General features: G+C 35.6%; 1 protein-coding gene and 1 long non-coding RNA gene across 2 annotated transcripts in view; both read left to right on the plus strand.

Annotated features, from left to right (window-relative positions):
• The first annotated feature begins 1,719 nt into the window (after positions 1 to 1,719).
• Positions 1,720 to 19,160, plus strand: part of LOC129421018 (Fc receptor-like protein 5) — a 92,607-nt gene continuing 75,166 nt past the window's right edge. Inside the window, exons 1-2 of the mRNA XM_073856670.1 lie at positions 1,720 to 1,750; positions 5,164 to 5,199. Of these exons, the coding sequence (XP_073712771.1) occupies positions 1,720 to 1,750; positions 5,164 to 5,199 (67 nt within the window). The remainder of the gene's footprint in view (positions 1,751 to 5,163; positions 5,200 to 19,160) is intronic.
• On the plus strand, positions 11,628 to 13,983 carry LOC141351129 (uncharacterized). Its single transcript, XR_012359362.1, has 2 exons — positions 11,628 to 12,959; positions 13,356 to 13,983. It is a non-coding gene; the product is annotated as an uncharacterized lncRNA (long non-coding RNA).

Genomic DNA, 19,160 nt, shown 5'->3' on the forward strand with positions numbered 1-19,160 from the left:
CTGTGTTTGTGTGTCAGCTCCCACTATAGGTGTGAAGTGGTGGTTACACCAGCACAGGGGCGGAGCCAGGGGGTGGCCAGTGGTGGTCAAGGCCACCATGGACATAATAATGGTATTTTTAAAATACAAAAATAACTTTTCGAACACTAAAGAAACTAAAGAAGCCAAACATGTCAACAATAATGTTTGGACCGCGAATCTCTCGCGACACTCACCTGCACTGATGCATTATGAGAGTTTCCAGAAAAGGACGGGGTTCCACCTTCCTAAAAAGTGGGAGATGAGGAGGAGCCCCGGTCCTTGAATCAACCTTGAGTATTTGAGCACAACACTTTATCAGGTCAGTTAACCCTTTCACGTGTAGGTTTTAAAAATCATATCTGTCCACATGGTGAGTTATGTTAATGGATGTTTTGGTTTTCATTAAGACGCATCAAGCTATTCACCATGTGCCCGCTTTCCTAAATACTGCCCAAAACACGTTTTTTTTTTTCATTAAAAACATTCTTATTTGCAGAAATGGACAAAACCATAATGAAATATTATTAAAGTTTATGCTAGTTTGTACTGTTAACATTTTTATAATATCAGCATCAGTACATACAATAAGCTCTCCAAATTAAAACATATTTACTTCTAATGTGCAGTAACTTTTATTTACTTTATTTATTGTTTATTTGCAAATGCTTTGAAAAGTGTAACTGGTTTAAAACACTAGTAAAACCGCATCACCGTTTTTCATTGATATGTTGACATTAGTCTGCAATTATAAACTCTACATTTATTGTGTTGTTTGTGATACAAAACAGAATCATTTCATGCCTTAAAACACTGTATGAAAAGCTGTTTTAGTGAATATAAATGATAGGAACTTTAACTGCGTTTTTCTCACTGTGTGCCAAAAAGCCTTTTGCTTTATATATAACTTTTCAGGTGCAAATGCAATCAAAATGGCTTATGTGTATGTTTCTATGGTGTTCTGGTGGTTTGCTGACTGGCACTGTCAAAACATCACACCATGAAATCTGTTATTTCTGGTCTCCAGATACACAGTAGCTCAGGTTCCTCTCATTATTCAGAAACGTCACATCACTCCTCTACAAGTATCTATCCATAGTAAATGATGCAAGATAAGTTCTGCTCTAAACCTCAATATCCGCCCTGGAACCTACTGCTATCAGGGTAAGATGTTTAAGCATCTTTAGCAAACATGCCTTAGAAAAATACATTACTGGTGTGCATATTGAAACGCATCAATAGTAAATATTTTAAGATATGTTACTGTAAGTTATTTTCAGCTGAGAAGATCAAACACGTGTTAAGCCTTTCTGTGAAACTGTGGTAGCTATTGTTCTGAATTATGTCATTCACAAGTATATAACAGCGGCACACATCATTGTTATTGGTCTGATTCAGTGCGGATTTAGTATCAGTTCTGTAATATTAACCAATGTGTAAAAACAACATTTGTTCATCTGCTTCTAATAGATTTTTCCATTACAAACACTGTCCACCATTACTATGTGCAATCACTGAGAAAAATCTTGATTAAGAAATAATTTGAATGTGTGTACAGTAGATCTTATAATAAATAATTTCATACCATTGTGAGGCCCCCTAATGGACCCCAACCCGCAGTTAAGAAACTGTTATAGAGGAAGTATTGAGGTTTTAACACAGTGTGTTTAATGTTTAAGTGTCAGTCATCAGTAGATCAGTATGGAGTTGATTTCTCTTCCTCTAGTTCTCTGTGAGTATTATCTTCTCTCTATGGATTTAACTACACATCAATTACTGTCACACTGTATACAGGATCAAGTCATTTACTGCTCCTGTATTTTTACTAAATCTTTTCATGCTGCTCTCGTGATATATAAGTGAATGATGTTTGTATGAAACAATCAGTCGGTGTGCAGATAATGTTGTTATGCACAGTGTTATCAATGCTTCTTTGATAGCTTTATATAATGCTGTATTTGTGATGTGAAACCAGAACAGTTTAACAGAAACATTTGTCTGGTGTGGTAATAAAATCTGTAAACAGCACAAACAGCAGTAAGAGGTTTTGTGTAACAGCATTGAATATGATCCTGTAGCTGAGAAGCCTAATTTTACTCTAGGAAAAAAATTTTTTTAAAACAATACACATTTATTTAGTAATATAGTAGCCTACTGTAGGATAGACCCATGGGGCAAAAAATAATATATTTTAAATATATGCTTAATACATTTGTAGAATGTTATGCTCAATTTATTATATTACTTTGGGAATATATTAAGTTTTACCCTATATATTAACATATATTTCAAAATGTATTTCAAGGGCAAGCAAATACATGTCTAATTTTACATCCCATATGGCAGAAATGTATTTTTCCACAAATATATTTTAAATATATAATATATGCTAAATAAAGTTAATTTAGCATATTTTTGAAGTTAAAATATATCTAATTTCAACGTTTTTAAAACTGTTATATTTACAAGTTCGTGACATAAAGTTTTTCTTTCAATGTGACGTTAATATTTTTTCTTGGATTGAAATATATGGAAGGCTAAATATATTTTAATGCTTTAAAATGTAGGGAATAGCGGGGACGAAAGTACAATTTTTCAGAAAAACTTAATTTTAAAACATGTTTTAGACAGAGATATATTTTTGCTGTGGTCAGTAACTCACAGGTGGAATTTTGAAAAAAAAAGTAAAACGACTTCTGTATAATTTCACTTTAAACATAAGTAGTGAATTGTTACTTTTGACCCTGACAGCAGGGATGAAAGTAACACAACAAAACAAGATAGATTTTTGTGTTACACTTGTTTTTATTAAATATACATGACTATGACCTCTTTAATATGTAACTGCAAACTGTTTTTTTGTCATTTATCTTTGTAAAAAATAAGGAAATTACATTTTTATTTTAAATTTCAGTTTTATCAAATGTTTCAAAAGCAACCAACAGTACAAACTTAAATTGTATAAAACATTTTTTCAACAGTTTGAACACTATGAAAATTAAATTAAATCAAGTTAGAATAATATAAATTTCCAACATATACAACAGTATCTCTTCACATTTAAACAAGATTTACTTAGCTTTTTTTGAAAAAGTGCAACTTCAGGATGTTTTAGAGCACTAAATAACCTGTAGATGGATCAGTATTGTAACACATGTAATGAGAAACACAACGCATTATAAGAAAAAAATGACCGCTTTTGGAATTTACCTATCATGATTGAAAACCCATTCTGGATCTATACGCGGAAAACGGTGAATAAATAACGCGATAATTGTCAAGTCTGTCAAGGGTTTGTGTGTTAAAGATGCTGTCATAGTTTGGGATGCAAGCGCAGTTAAGCGCAGTGTGAAAAGCTCTTGTGTGTTAACTTGCCGTAAAATGACATCCCAGGAGACTTAAAACATCCAAGAGTGATTTATGTTGCACAGACGCGGATCCACAAGACAAACCGTTATTTAAAGCTTTTTATCCAATCATGACTGTTGACACTGCAAATATGCAAATAAAAATGTTAACCCAGGGTTAAGGAATGCATAGTGTGAAACCTCAGCTTATGAATACCCAGAGTTATCTCTTAACCCCTGGTTAAGTATGAACAGTGTGAAACGTGAAAAAGATAACCCAAGATTCTGTTAACCTGAGATTTAGAATAACCCAGGGTTAACAATTTCAGGTGTCAAAAACCCTATTAGGTTTCATTCATGTTGTCGTCAATCAAACTTGATCACATTTAAATTATTTCTAGGTATAGATTACATCTAAGCTACCACAGATTCATGCACTTTATAGCAATGCTGACATCGCGGGCACGCGCGTCGAAGAATCTGTTCCAGCCCACGCAGTACTTTTAAATGTGTGTCATGCAATATCCACTTCTCGCCGCAAGGTTGTAGTATGTTTTTACTAAATACAACAATAAATAGGTCAAGTCCGACCACCGGAAGCGTTTGATATTTTTAACTTTCAACTCGGAGGTGTTTTTAATTCACAGCAACTGTTTAAACATTTGTGTCAGTTTCAACCGGGCGGTGTGCTTCCACTAAGCTCTGGTCTCTAATGAAAGGTAGATGGACCCAAATAAATATCTTTTATCTTGGTCCTGAAACATTGTACTCTGAGTCTATGGTGGAGAAGGTATTTAAATAAACCGCGGAAATTTCTTAGTCGCGTATCTATTAATAGACTACAATGAACGCTCTGTCAGAACGTCCACTGCAGGTATCGTTCAAAAAACCATGGTTACCATGGGTCTGATGCACATTCCAACTAAAGTTTGATGCCATTCCAACTAAAACAGTACATTTTTTATAATTTATTTTGAAAGTACTAACACAATTCTACCTTCTGTTAAAATTTCATGCAAATATCTGATAAAATGAGAAAGTTACAAGCAAAAACTTGTGAATAAGCAGCATTTCGGTCACACACATTCCATAGACATCCATATATAACTTTTACCCCTGATTTCTAATATTAAAAATATCATAACTTTCGCAATACTCAACAGATTTTTACAATCCTTGTTTCTTTGCAAATGGGAATGTCTGCTCTGTCTAGTCATGTGATAAATTTAGAGTTTTGGGGTTTTTGAAAATTTTGTCATCATACCTACAGTTTATAGAGTCTGTAATGCAGATGTGAATGAAAAAAATCAGTGAGTGTTCATTAAAACAAGTGAAATATCATTGGTAGCAAATGTGTATGTGCAATTATTTGTGTATTGTTTGAAAACAACTCTACAATAAAATAAGGAGAACAAGCAAAAAGTGACTTACTGATGCAATCTGAAACTGTTAAAAAGTTAAAAGTCATCTACACTTTCCTAATGTAAGGATTACAAGGAAGTCAATGTAAAGACAATGTGCAATGTCTTGATATTCTCTGAGGCTTTTCTATAATTGTGTTGCTTATAATCATGTGTTTGTGTGGCAGCTCCCTCTATAGGTGTGAAGTGGTTGTTACACCAGCATTGCTCAGCACACACGCACGCACGCACGCGCACACACACACACACACACACACACACACACACACACACACACACACACACACACACACACACACACACACACACACACACAGGATTTATAATGGTTTATCAGCTTTATTTTTAACTGTAAGATTTTTTTACTTTTTTTACAGTGCTGATTTCAAGCATCCTCTCTCAACAAACTAAAGGTAATTTAATTTAATTAATTTAATAAAAAATGTTTTTAATACTTTTGTGTATTTACATAATTTAGTTAAGTATGAAAATACTTAAAAGGCTAAATCAAATATGTAATTGTATTTAAAAAAAATACAAAAACTTTAATTACACAGCATATTAGGCCTAATATGATCTAATAGGTCACGTCTCAGGAGGACAAGTTTTTGTTATGCAAAATTGGGTCACATATATTATAAATGATTAGGGTTCAAACACTTCATGAACTGTAATGTAACCAGTGAAAAGTTAAAGTTGGATTCACCTAAAGAATTAAATTTAATTGGTAAACATTTTAAACTTTTTGAAGTAATTTGTTTAATTGTATCCAACTTTCACTTTTTACATAATATCCAAATCAGTTTTTGGCTAAAATGCAATTAAATATCCCAGAAGCTCCCGGCAATTTATTTACAAAATTTTTACCTGAAATCTACAGCATGTACATTAACTCACCTTATGAATTTTTCAAAACCTGTAAATTTCTTTCTTTAGTTTTTTTTTCTATTGTGGCAGTCAATGGGTTGCCATAATTTATCAAAATTTCTAGTAACGCATAATTAAACAGAATTTACAGCGTACTTATTTATAACAACAGAGTACATCTAAAGTATCTACTTGTAGGTATATACGGTAACAATATTTTAAGTTTGTGGTAATAAAGGGGTAAGAAAATTATAAATCAAATAGAATTTAAAAACTTTTTTCACTGTGAAGTACGGCTGTGTAAAAAAAGTGTACAGTATAGAAGAGTTGAGATAAAGTCTGAACTTTAATGTGTAGTGGGTGTAATTCGGTCAGATCAAGGGAAAATCTCTCTGTGTGATGGATGCGAAATTGAACACACTTACACGTGGGGGTTGATTCTCCCTTTTTTTAATCTTTGATAGAAAAATGAAATATAAATCAAAACCAGCTGGTGACCTGAGTACTGCAGAAATTCATAAAAGCCGCAGCAAAGACTCTGCGGTCTGCTACATGTAACAAAACTTGTATATTTCAAACCAAATTTCATGGTAACATCGTATAACTTGAAACTTAATAACGCAATATTACTTTTGCACATAACACAATATGTGATAAATCATAACCAGTAACAAGGAAAATGTCAAAGATTGCTAAATACCACTATTTTAACATTCATATTAAAATAAACATGAAAACAACATACCTTTGATAGAGAAATGAAATATAAATCAAAACAGGCTGGTGACCTGAGTACTGCAGACATTCATAAAAGCTAGAGAGTTCACATTCACTCAACTCATACTTATATTTGTTCAACATATCTTTAGACACAGATAAGGCCTCATTACTACACATGGGACACAATGAGGTTCAATACATTTCCAGCCTAATAACTATTTTAACATAATAAATCTATTAAGCTTATGTTCATATACATAGATTAGATTAGATTAGATTCTTTATTGTCCCCAGAGGGATAATTGTTTTCACACAGTCAGGTACATTACAGTCCAGGACAGCATACATTACAACTAATACACCCTTATACAGCAGATAACAAATAAACCCTAATTCCCACACATGACAGATAACAAATAACCCATCCTCACACCTATAGTACAGAAAAACATATGGAAAACATAGACATCTAGACAAGAATAAACATGATATGGGCAATATACAGTGATACCAGTGAAATCTACATATTCTTATTTAGTGCTATGATAGCTGTAGGGACAAAACTTTTTTTGAAATGGGCCTTTTTCCAGTTCAGTACCTTATATCTGCGGCCAGATGGGAGTAAATTGAAGAATTGGTTAAGGGGGTGGTCCGGGCTGCTAACTATGACACATGCCAGGCGTGTCATAGCTAGATCATTTATTTCTGACAGGCAAGGGGTGGGGAGGTTGATTATCTTGGATGCTGTGTGTGAGATTTTGAGGAGTCTGTTTCTACTGGTGACAGTAAGCAGGGTGAAGAAACAGGGGGAACAGTACATTAGAATGGGTTGGATGATGCTTTTATAGAGTAGTAAAAGGAGATGGGGGGCCACAGATAGTGATTTCAATTTGCCTTTGACATAAAAGCCTAAAGCCTTTGCTGTGCACGTTTGTGTGTGGTAATTGCATGTTCATTGAAGTTGAGTTTATTGTCTATGGCGAGTCCAAGATATTTGAAACTGTTGACCCGTTCAACTGTTTTTCCTCTGATGAGTGTGCAATTGAGTGTAGGTGGTGTTTTGGATGTGTGTATGACCATTTCCTTTGTTTTGTCAGTGTTTAATTGGAGGTAGTTGTCGGTACACCAATGTGAAAACTGTGTTATTGACTGCTGGTATGCTGTGATGGAATTGTTATCACTGAGTAGGCCTACTATGGCTGTGTCATCTGCATATTTGTAGTATGTGGTGATAGGGGATGTACTGCTGCAATCATTTGTGTAGAGGGTATACAGAAATGGACTGAGAACACAGCCCTGAGGAGCTCCAGTGTTGGTAATAATGTTTGATGATATAGCTGTACCTACTTTAACTGCCTGTGGTCTGTTGCTGAGGAAATTGTATATCCAGTGAATGTATAGTGGAATGATGTCCAGGTGTTGGAGCTTCTTGATGAGCTGGTGCCGCTGGATGGTGTTGAATGCAGAGCTGAAGTCAACGAATAGGACTGCTGCAAAGTTGTTAGGTGTCTGGAGATGGTGGAGGATGGAGTGGAGGAGGCATGCCACTGCATCTTCCGTCCCCCGTTTCAGCCTGTATGCAAACTGGTGGGTGTCCAGTTGTGATCCGACAGTTTGCAGAATAAGTTGAAGCATGATCTTTTCCATGCACTTCATTATTATGGGCGTGAGTGCAACTGGACGGAAGTGGTTGGGCTCTGACGGGCAGGGCTTTTTGGGTATTGGTACAACGATTGAGGTCTTCCAGAGGGTGGGCACAGTAGCTGTTCTGCATGATTCCCAGATAATGGAGTGAAAAACTGGGGAGAGATCCTTGGCAAAGAGCTTTAGCACCCTTGCTGGGATGCCATCCGGCCCTGGTGCCTTACCAATTTTGCACCTGGCCAGTTGCTGCTGTACATCCTCCTGAGTGAAGGGAGGGTGCTGGGGTTCTTCCAGGGGGAGCGCCTTGAGTAGCTCCTCACAGTTGGTGGTATAGTCCTGGGTGTCAAACCGGTTGAAAAAGCTATTTAGGGAGTTGGCAAAGTTCAGTGGGTCTGTTGTAAAATTGTGTTGTGTTGTTTGTTGACCGGTTACAGGATGAGTGAAACACTAAACTAACACTAAACTAAACATAAACCAACAATAAACTTCAAACTACATATAACAGACTAGACTTGATATACAAAAATACTCACAAATGCTAAACAGGACCACAACGAGGAATACAACAAGACGCACGAGCACAGAACAGCAAACACAAGGACAATAAATAGGGTGAACTAATGAGGGACACAGGTGAAATCACTGACAAGTAAGGGAGCGGGTAAAAAGTGACGAGACCCGGAAAATGCGTGGTCAGAATAATTCAATACTAAAACCATGCATTTCCCACATAAAACATGGTACTGCCAGGACCCCAAACACAAAGACAAGATATAATTAGACATGATTCTGACGGATCCTGACACCTGGTAATTTAGCTGTGAATGGCTAAGGGACTAACTGACGAAGGCTACAGGCCTGGCTTTTGTTTCCCCTTCCGGGACTTGTGAGAGCACAGCCCCAATACCATCAAGAGAGGCATCTGTTGCCAGTATGAACGGAAGATTAAAGTCTGGATGGGCAAGGACAGTACTCTCGACTAATGATGCTTTTTACCTCTCAACTGCATGTTCTTGCATTTGTGTCACTGGGCTTCAACTTCCGGTTTTGACAAACCTGATTCGGCTTCTTCAGGCACTTTTCTGACCTTTCAGAAGACTGAGAAGTGCCTTGGCTGTGGCAGAATAGTTTGGAATGAAGTGCTGGTAATAATTCACCATTTCCAAGAACAATCTTATTTTTTTCTGAGAAGGGGCTGTGCCATCTGGCTCCATGAAGTCCACACTGCTCAGCTTAGTAATGCTTTCGACTTTACTTAGATCGGTGGAGATCACATTTGGTCAATAATATGCCCATGGAACTTCACTGACTTCCTCAGCAGGTAACATTTTTTTGAGCCAGCTTGAGATTGTATTTGTGGAGTCCGCCAAACACCATTTCCAAGCAATCTAGTGCGGTTTTCTCATCTGGCCCAAATAACACAGGAGACTGAGAAAAATGTCATCCCCGTAAATGCTGGTCATCATCCGCATGAAGCTAACCGGACTGTTGCAAAGGCCTTGTGGTAACCTGTTATAGTCGAAGAGGCCCATTGGTGTCGTAAAAGCAGTGAATCTTCTGTATGGCAGCCTGAATGTTCTGTGTCTGAGAGGTGTATCCTGTGTATGAAGCCTTTAGCTTCACCACAATCAATATGATTATGCAAAAAGATGTCTTCTTTATAGCTCACAAGCAGGTTTAACAGTCTTTTTCTACAAGCATCTGAGACATCACAAGAGTCAACGTCAAGACTGTCCAGACTGACCGATTTGAGTCGCTCGTTTGTGGATGGCACTTGCACCACATCTTCAGACAATCTTGTGTGGTAGGTTATCACAATATGTGATAAATTATAACCAATAACAAGGAAAATGTCAAGGATTGCTAAACACCACAATTTAACATTCATATTAAAATAAACACGAACTCAACATACCTTTGATTAAAAAATTAAACATAAATCAAAATCTGCTGGTGACCTGAGTACTGCAGACATTCATGATAACACTTTATTTCGGTTGTCCACTTTAGACATTTTACTAATTATAAGTAACTTTGCAAGTACTTATCAACTACCAATCTTTAGAGAATTAGTAGACTGTCTGCTTAATATCTACTAACACTTTGTTGTGATGATATCTCAACAGACATTCAACTGTCTACAAGTATCTTTACAGGTGCATGTCAACTTATTCCACTAACCCAAACCTCTTCCCTAACCCCAACCCTTACAGTCTACTAATACACTATTGACAGTTAGTTGACATATAGTTGCAAATTATTGAAAGTTAGTTGACATGTAGTTGTAAAGTTATTTATAGTTAGTAGCATGGGCGAGGCTAGCCCCTTTTTAGGGGTGCTTCAGCACCCCTAAAAAGGAGCTCAGCACCCCTAAAACTTGGGGCAAGAAATTTAATTATTCAAAAATGTTTGTTCGTCTCTGACCAGGTTAAATAATGTCCAAAACATACTCCGTAGTTTGTGGTTTAAAATATATAATAAGGTAGAAAATGAAAACCTCCCCGCTTAGCAAATGGTGTCATCCTCTGCTACTTCTCTGTACCTGCATCGCTTAGCCCGTCCGTCATTCAGCGTGAAACACACGCAGAGTGAGAATCAGATAGTGTTGTGATGCAACTTTTTTGTTCAAATCTTACAAAATGTTTACGTTATGTTTATAATGAGCGAGTACATCACGTATCAATCTTTCAAGTCGTGTTTTTGTCTTATAATGAATCACCATGGTACACGTATAATAAGTGTTTATTTTCGGATTATTTAAGTCCGGCGGGTACCCGCGCGCTGCGGAGTAGCACAGTACCTGGGTGACTCGTCCATAGACTTAAACGGAGAGAAGTAGCGCCGGTTACAATGTTCTTCCGCAAGACGCATGCAGTGCGTCTCAGTGGGAAGTTGCATACGTGTGTCTCCGTTGTTAAAGTTTATTGTATGATTTATCGTTAATTTGAGACTTATTTTAACAATCGGGAGTCATGTAAACATGACATCACGGGCGTCTTTTCTGGTCAGTCGTCATGAAAACATGGCGTTTGGAACAGAGTGAAAACAAACTACATATCACTGTATGCCACCAGTACCGGTATGTTATGTGTGAAATCACTAACTGTCTGACTATCAAACTAGACAATAAATATTTTTTTAGTTTGTCACATGTAGACTAATATGAAGGTGATAACGTCTTTAACCCTTAGTGCAGGAGTCACAAGTGTTTTGCAGTGTTGGGAGTAACGCATTACAAAATATAATATATTACAGTAATATATTAGTTTTTGCTGTAACGCAGTAATATAACGCATTACTAATAAAATTTTGGTAATATTTTACTCGTTACAGTCTTAGTAACGAGCGCGTTACAACAATGCATTTCAAAATTAGACTGTGTTATTTTAATTTTTTTATTCTTGACCAATGCGCGCGACCAGCATCCACACATGAAAAAGCTGCGTGTAATAGTTATGGCTGCGTCCCAAACCGCATACTTTTATACTATATAGTGGGCGAAAAGCACTACTTCTCGTACTCTTTGCCTACTATATAGTATGGAAGTAGGCGGTTTGGGACGCAGCGTATGTCTGTTTCCACGTGCTGTATGCCCCTGGTGAAAAACAAATATATTTTATTGTATTTCAAGTATATTTAACTTTGCAATAGTACATTACAAATATACTTACAAAGGAATGTACTTTCTTTAAACATATTTAAAGTATGCTTACAACATATTTGCGCGTATTTTTTACAATTAAACTTTTAACATACTTTAAAATAATTGTACTTTAGTATATTTTCTAAAAGTATACTTTAGAAAAATATACTTAAAGTTAAAGTTTTGTGCAATTTTTAAAGTATACTAAATTTAAACTTATTTTAAAATGTATTTTAGGTATACTTTATCGGTATGCTTAAAGTTATCATTATAATAATGCACTGACAGTATATTTCTAAAATACATTATTTAGTATTCTTTAGAAACAGTATATTTTAAGCACATTTTGAAAGTATGGGGTGTACAAATGTATATTATTTTATGGAGAAATAACGTGGGCTTAAAATTACGAGAGAGCAGTATGTTCTGTTACATTTTATATTGTAGATATACTACATTTGTAATATACTATTAACATAATAAGGTACACTTTAACTTCACTATAGTCAAGCATTGGATAAACCAATTAACTGTGTTTTACCACAAAATAACCATGGTTTTGCTAATAATAATCAATACACCAAAACATGGTTACTAAACTATTACCACAAAAAAAAAACATTCATTTTCGTAAGGGGAATATGAGTGTTTGTTTTTTTGTAGTTTTTGAGTCAATTGCATACCGCTTTTAGCTGTACACATTAATTAACTTAAACAGTTTTCGTAAATGCATTTCAGAGAAAAGTGAATTCTGAGATTTGAATAATGCATCTGACGTGTGGGATGACGTCACGACGCACGTATTTTGATTTTTACCAGTCGTTCAAGACGGATGGATTCAGTCCCAAGGTACGTTAAAATATCTTAAAATTAATATATTTGATTATCGTTTTGACCATTCTGAAGTTTATCAGTAGACTATCATATTTCGAATGCGAAATGTTGTCAATAACGCGGTGTCTAACTCGCTATTAGTGATAAGCTGCTGTGTAGCTTAGCTTAGCTTATAGCTAATGTTAAAGGTTTGAAAGATAGCACTGTTAGCCTGTTATATCCAAGTAGTACACCCGATTGTTTTGTTAAATATATGTATTGGTGTGTATGTATATGTTAATGAAAAAGGTAGCGTCAGAAAATCTGTATTTTTAATGTAGCGTGAAAGTTAACCATTTATTGACTGTTTAGAGGTTGTAAGGCTTTTACCTAAGTTAACTGTATTTAGTATTAATGATGCTGCATTCTTTCCTCAGAAGCTAAAGTTTTTCAAAGACATTTGTAGGGAGGACTTTGCAGCTAATGGTAAGTCATTTTAAACTCTTAAGATATAATAATTAATTCGTAGTAGTAAATCAAGCTTCAGTTTAGATAACGTTATATACATATTGAGGCGGTTTCCCGGACAGGGATTAGACTACTCCTAGACTAAAATAATTGTAAGAGCTGTCCAAACTGAAAACAACTTGCACTGACATATCTTAAAATACACCAGTGTCCTTTGTTTTGCCTCAAAATGTACACAGGTAATGTTTTTATTAAGGCATGTTTTTTGAAACTAATTATATTTCTTAATTAAACTAAGGCCTAGTCCTGTTTTAAGCTAATCCCTTTCAAGGAAACCACCCAAATGTCTGCTTGTTGCATTTTCTTTCTGACAAGTTTTACATTTAAATTTAATACAATAAAATCTTTCTTTAGGAGCTGAAGTATTTTATGTAAGGAGGATTTTGCAGCCCATATAGGCAAGTCATTATAATGAAAACTCTTAGGGGTGGTTTCCCCGACAGTGATTAGCTTTATCCAGGACTAGACCTTAGTTTAATTAGGATAGTTTTAACAAACATGCCTTACTAAAAACATTACTTATGTGCATTACGATGTAAAACAAAGGGCACTGATGTATTTTAAGATATGTCAGAGCAAGTTGTTTTCAGTTTGGACAGCTCTTACATTTATTTTAGTCTAGGACTAGTCTAATTCCTGTCTAGGAAACCGCCCCTTAATATATATGATGACAATTTAGTCAAGCTCTAGTTTGGGTAAAAATATATCTGCTATACAATCTCTGCCAGTAAACTATAGATTTAATACAGTAAGTCTTAAATAAATGTAATGTTTTAATATTAAACACTTTTTAATTGAGCTTATTGTCTCTCTTTTTCAGATTTCCCTAGGCTGAACCAAAACCTGCCAGACTAAAGTTGATTTGGGAGAGAAAGACGTTGTAAACTCAATCATCTTGACATTCTTCAATGAGTAATTGTTCAATTTTTAGGCAAATACTGTACACTTTGAATGCTTTGAATAAAACTATATTTTAAATATATTTAAAATGAATTGTTTTTGACTTTTTTAATCAGCTTTTATTTATTTGGAAAAAATTATTTTGGTTATGTTACCAGCTAAAGTAATCTATTCCCAAAATAGCACTCTTTAAGTTAACTAATTATTAACGCACTTGAAGTATACTCATTACTAATCTAGCTGCAGGTATGTAAAAGTATACAAAATGTAATGTACTTGGCATATTCATTTTTCACCAGGGCAGTTTTTAGAATTTTGGATTGGCCAAAAATATATAAAATGTACGCAAACAGTCTATTTAAGGTATACTGATTGTATGTTTGCAAGACACTCATAATCCATTTGTAATGTACTCCTAACATAAATAAAACACACTCTAAATCCACTTATCAAGCATGAATTTAGCACAAAAACAGTCATGTACTTAAATTGTACTAAATACACTTAAAGTTGTTCCACTTTAGCACACAAAAGTACACTAAATACACTTAAAGTTGTACTTTGTTACAATTAATATACAACTAAAATATATTAAGTACAAAATTAGTTGTTCCAAAATAGCACTCTTTAAATAAACTAATCAATAGCACACTTTAAGTATACTGGTCATTAGTGTGACTGTAAGTATACTTAAGTATATCAAAATCAAATATATTTAGCATACTATTTTTTCACCAGGGGCAACATGTTAATTTTTACTTTAACTTTGTATTTGAAATGCGATTTGGACGCGGTGGGCGTCAAATATAGACATGTGGAAGTCCGCGGCCGTAAGCATTGACTAAAGTGGTCGCAATCCGGTCCGGTAGCGCCGCACACGCATAATTTTGCGAATAAGAGCACTAAGTAAAAGCAACAGAACGTTTCTTTCGGTCTCCTGTGCTGCTTGAACCTCAGAAGTAAAGGGAATTTTACAAATGTTGCCAGTAAAATCCATATCACACCCAGGGGCGCCGTAAAGGGGGGAAAAGTTAGGACGATTCTAAGGGCCCTTGAACTTCTGAGGGCCCCAGCCAAGGACTGTGCCGCAAACGCAACCCCCTTGAGCTGAGCCCTCTTAGCTCCGCCCCGTCTTTACTCTGCGTGTTAGCGCCGTCTTCAATCCACGGTCTCACAGTGCGCGTGAACTTCACAAGAGAGCAAGGTGTGTGTACTGCTATTTGCTATGATATCTGCATATGTGCGCATCTTTACTATAAATGCAGTTTACACAATGTGACGCTGGAGCAATACAATGCAGTTTTCTTTCCACTGTAAAGTCTTCGCTCTGTTCACCTCAGTTTAAAAATAAACAAGGTGATTTACGTTCCCTGTTTTATGTTATGATTCTAACGCGAAGTCAGTCCTTATAAGCTGTTTTAATTAACGTAGCCCGTATAAGCTAATTAACATAAACTAGAAATGCGATCGGTTACACACTTCAATGTTTTGTAACGCAATATGCCAAGGAAGGATTTTTATGCAGTCGTGAATCGAGTTGATTGTGATAAAAATGAAATGCAACGAAGGCTAAACAAGTCCAGTTATGTATCGTCCCCTTGGAATTATATGGTTCTATCTAACATTTTTGTCAAAATTGAGTTATTCACATATTCTTACTCTGTGACAACTTATTTACATTATGTGATGTTTTATTTTAAGTTTTGTACATTTTGGGACGTTTTATTAAACAAACAAAAAGGTTCTATCTACAAAATCGAACTCTAAGTTGGCTCTATAAGGTTCTATCTGCGTGAGCTAATCAGCACTTCGAATGCACAGAAGGGGACCAATCAGGATCAACTTTATGGGCTGGTTTCCCAGACAGGGATTATCTTAAGCCAGAACTAGAACTTAGTTTCATTAGAAAATATTTAACAAACATGCCTTACTAAAATACTTGTGTGCATTTTGAGGCAAAACAAAGGGCACTGATGTATTTTAAGATATGTCAGTGCAAGTTGTTTTCAGTTTGGACAGCTGTTACATTTATTTTATTCTAGGACTAGTCTAATCCCTGTCTGTGAAACTGTCCCTATATGTGGTGTTGCCGGCTTTGTCCTTGACGACAGGAAAAATCACAGATACACACAATATCTGTGAGGATTATGGCACGCAACGCAAAGTTTTTAAGAAACCTTTAGATCGACAGCCCGAATTTTAGGCAAGTTTACCCTACTGTAAAATCCAGCTTAAGCTGGTGAGATGGTTTTAGCTGGTCTCCCAGCTTGGTTTTTGCTGGCATTGCTGGTATAGCAAGCTGGTCTAGCAAGCTGGTCTAGCTGTGTTTTGGTCACTTTTTAAGCTGGTCTAGCTGTGTTTTGGTCATTTTTAAGCTGGTCTAGCTGTGTTTTGGTCACTTTTTAAGCTGGTGTAGCTGTGTTTGTCACTTTTTAAGCTGGTCTAGCTGTGTTTTGGTCATTTTTTAAGCAGGTCTAGCTGTGTTTTGGTCACTTTTTAAGCTGGTCTAGCTGTGTTTTGGTCACTTTTTAAGCTAGTCTGTGTTTTGGTCATTTTTAAGCTGGTCTTGCTGTGTTTTGGTCACTTTTTAAGCTGGTGTAGCTGTGTTTGTCACTTTTTAAGCTGGTCTAGCTGTGTTTTGGTCATTTTTTAAGCAGGTCTAGCTGTGTTTTGGTCACTTTTTAAGCTGGTCTAGCTGTGTTTTGGTCACTTTTTAAGCTGGTCTAGCTGTGTTTTGGTCACTTTTTAAGTTGGTCTAGCTGGATTTATCTGGTCATGCTGGAAGACCAGCTTACACCAGCTACTGCCACCTTAAACCAGCTAAAACCAGCTAGCAGCTTATGCTGGTCTTTGCTGGATTTTTCAGTAGGGGCAGTCTTTTTTTAGGTCTTGCTGAGGAGATTGTTTTCATAGTTAGACACCACACTAGCCAGCAGTGCTAGCTTCTTAGTTCCTGATATTAAGAGGCAAGCACTAAGATAAAAAATACAGAAAAAATGAACTAACCTATCCTACCCAAAAAAGTGTGTTTACAGTAAGTTATGATTGTTATGTCAAAATGTAAACATGTGAAAGATTGTTAAAGCAGTTACTTCAGTATTAAAATGATTTCAGAATGATTGTAGCCTGTAGCTGCTCAATCCTACTGAAAAATCCAGCAAAGACCAGCATAAGCTGGTAGCTGGTTTTAGCTGGTTTAAGGTGGCAGTAGCTAAGTCCAGCTAGACCAGCTTAAAAAGTGACCAAAACACAGCTAGACCAGCTTACTACACCAGCAATACCTGCTAAAACCAAGCTGGGAGACCTGCTAAAACCAAGTTTTGAGACCAGCTCAAACCAGCTCACCAGCTTATGCTGGTCTTAGCTGGATTTTTCAGTAGGGAATGGTATAACATGCTAAAACAAAAATGTCTATTTTGTAATGAACCCGACATATACAGGAGGATGGTAGAGAAACTGAGGCAGAAGAGGGAAGAAGCAATGTTGTAAAAGAGCAATGTAAAATCAGACTTTTAGAGATAAAAGTGCTAAAAATAAAAATATTAAATGTCATAGAAAGGATTAAAATGTTACTTTCTAACACATGTTGAAAAATTGTTACAAGATTAATTTTATATTTAATGTTTAAATAATGTTTTGGCAGATAGAACCTTATAATTCTTAGCGAAAAGTGTTGTTTTAGAATTAGAAGGTTCTATCTGCATTTGACCCCTTCAAAAAATCCACATTTAGAAATTTGGGAGGATTTTGATATTGTATATTTAGAATGCATTTAGGGTCCCTGTTATTTTCATGTTTGAAAGAAACTTCTTCCCCATGTAAGTTTTCCTATATGTAATGCAAAAACTTTGAAGCTCAATATCTCAAAACTGCTCAGAACGCAGATAGAACCTTATAATTCCAAGGGGACGGTATATTAAAGCTTCTCACCTTGCAACAGGTTTAAGAAATCAATGGAAATCTATGTTGTAATCTGCTATAGTTGTCATTCATTTCATTTTAGAGTCCTGTTGATTAAAAACAGTCTGAAGAATCATTTAATAACAGTATAGCTGTTTTCTCAAGTTCACAGTTTCAATGACCTGTCGTTATTTTTGCTTTACTGAAGCTGCTGGTGTGTGAAACTTGTTCTTTACCTTATATATATAATGCTAATAATTATAATACAGGCTTTGGTCAAGCATTTTTTGACCCAGTCTTATTTGAGGCATAAGGTATAGAAAAGGTGCATTGTTGTTGTTCGCCATTTTTAAATGTTACAATGTTGTGTGTGTAACAGCATATGTCACTGAGACTGCCTGTGAAAATCAGACTAAAGTCTCAAATCTTATTGTGAAATAAAAAGCATCACAGTTTAATTTCAAGCATTAATTTCACTATGATTTCAATCGCTGACATGACATTACTCAGTCAATATTAAAGATATCAAGTTTATATCACAAAATGTTCTTTACAGGATGAATTTATGTGGAAAACAGTAAATCACAAATAAATACTTCAGCTGGGTTTTCACAGGCATGGTCACATTTATCTTTAATCTTTAAGAACGTTGCATTTTCTCTGAATATTCGATTAATGTACTGTATTTTTCAATTAAATTTACATTGGACAATAAATTATCTTAGCTGCAGACATTGTAGGTCTCTATAAATACTGATAATTGTGGTCATAACAATAGCAAAATAAATAGTTCTGTATTATTAAATTACAGACAAAGATTTTGAATAGCTACAGTATGTTGGATTGTTTGGTGCGAAATGGGTATGGTGGGGGCCTGACCCCCTATTCTTTCATAGGGCCCAAAATTGCTAGCGGCGCCCCTGATCACACCAGCAATGACAAGTTAAGCTTTGATTACAGTGCTAGGCTATTCCTACGCTATCTACAGTATTATTACAAACAGCAACCTAAACTACAACATAACATTAGTGAAGACTTAAACATGGTTATCTAAATATAATTTAGTACATTTAAACATCACTGTTTAAAGTTTTACCAGCCTTTGTATGGGAGCCTATATTCATTGTTTGGCAAAAAAGCAGTGTTCCTCTGTTTGTCTGTGTTTTATTAAGCAATTATGTTAGCCTACATGTAATCCTTATATTGTACTGAAATGAGCTGTATTCCTTGAGGCCTGATCCTCCAATAGCACTTTTTGATAAGTTGTGTCAACCCAGTGCATGCCAGGTTTATGCTGTGAATCTGAATTAAAAGTGATCACTTAAGAATAGAAATGAAAAGAGGTTGCGTGTCTTGCCA

The sequence above is a fragment of the Misgurnus anguillicaudatus genome, chromosome 19, assembly GCF_027580225.2.
Source record: "Misgurnus anguillicaudatus chromosome 19, ASM2758022v2, whole genome shotgun sequence".
NCBI lineage: Eukaryota > Metazoa > Chordata > Actinopteri > Cypriniformes > Cobitidae > Misgurnus > Misgurnus anguillicaudatus.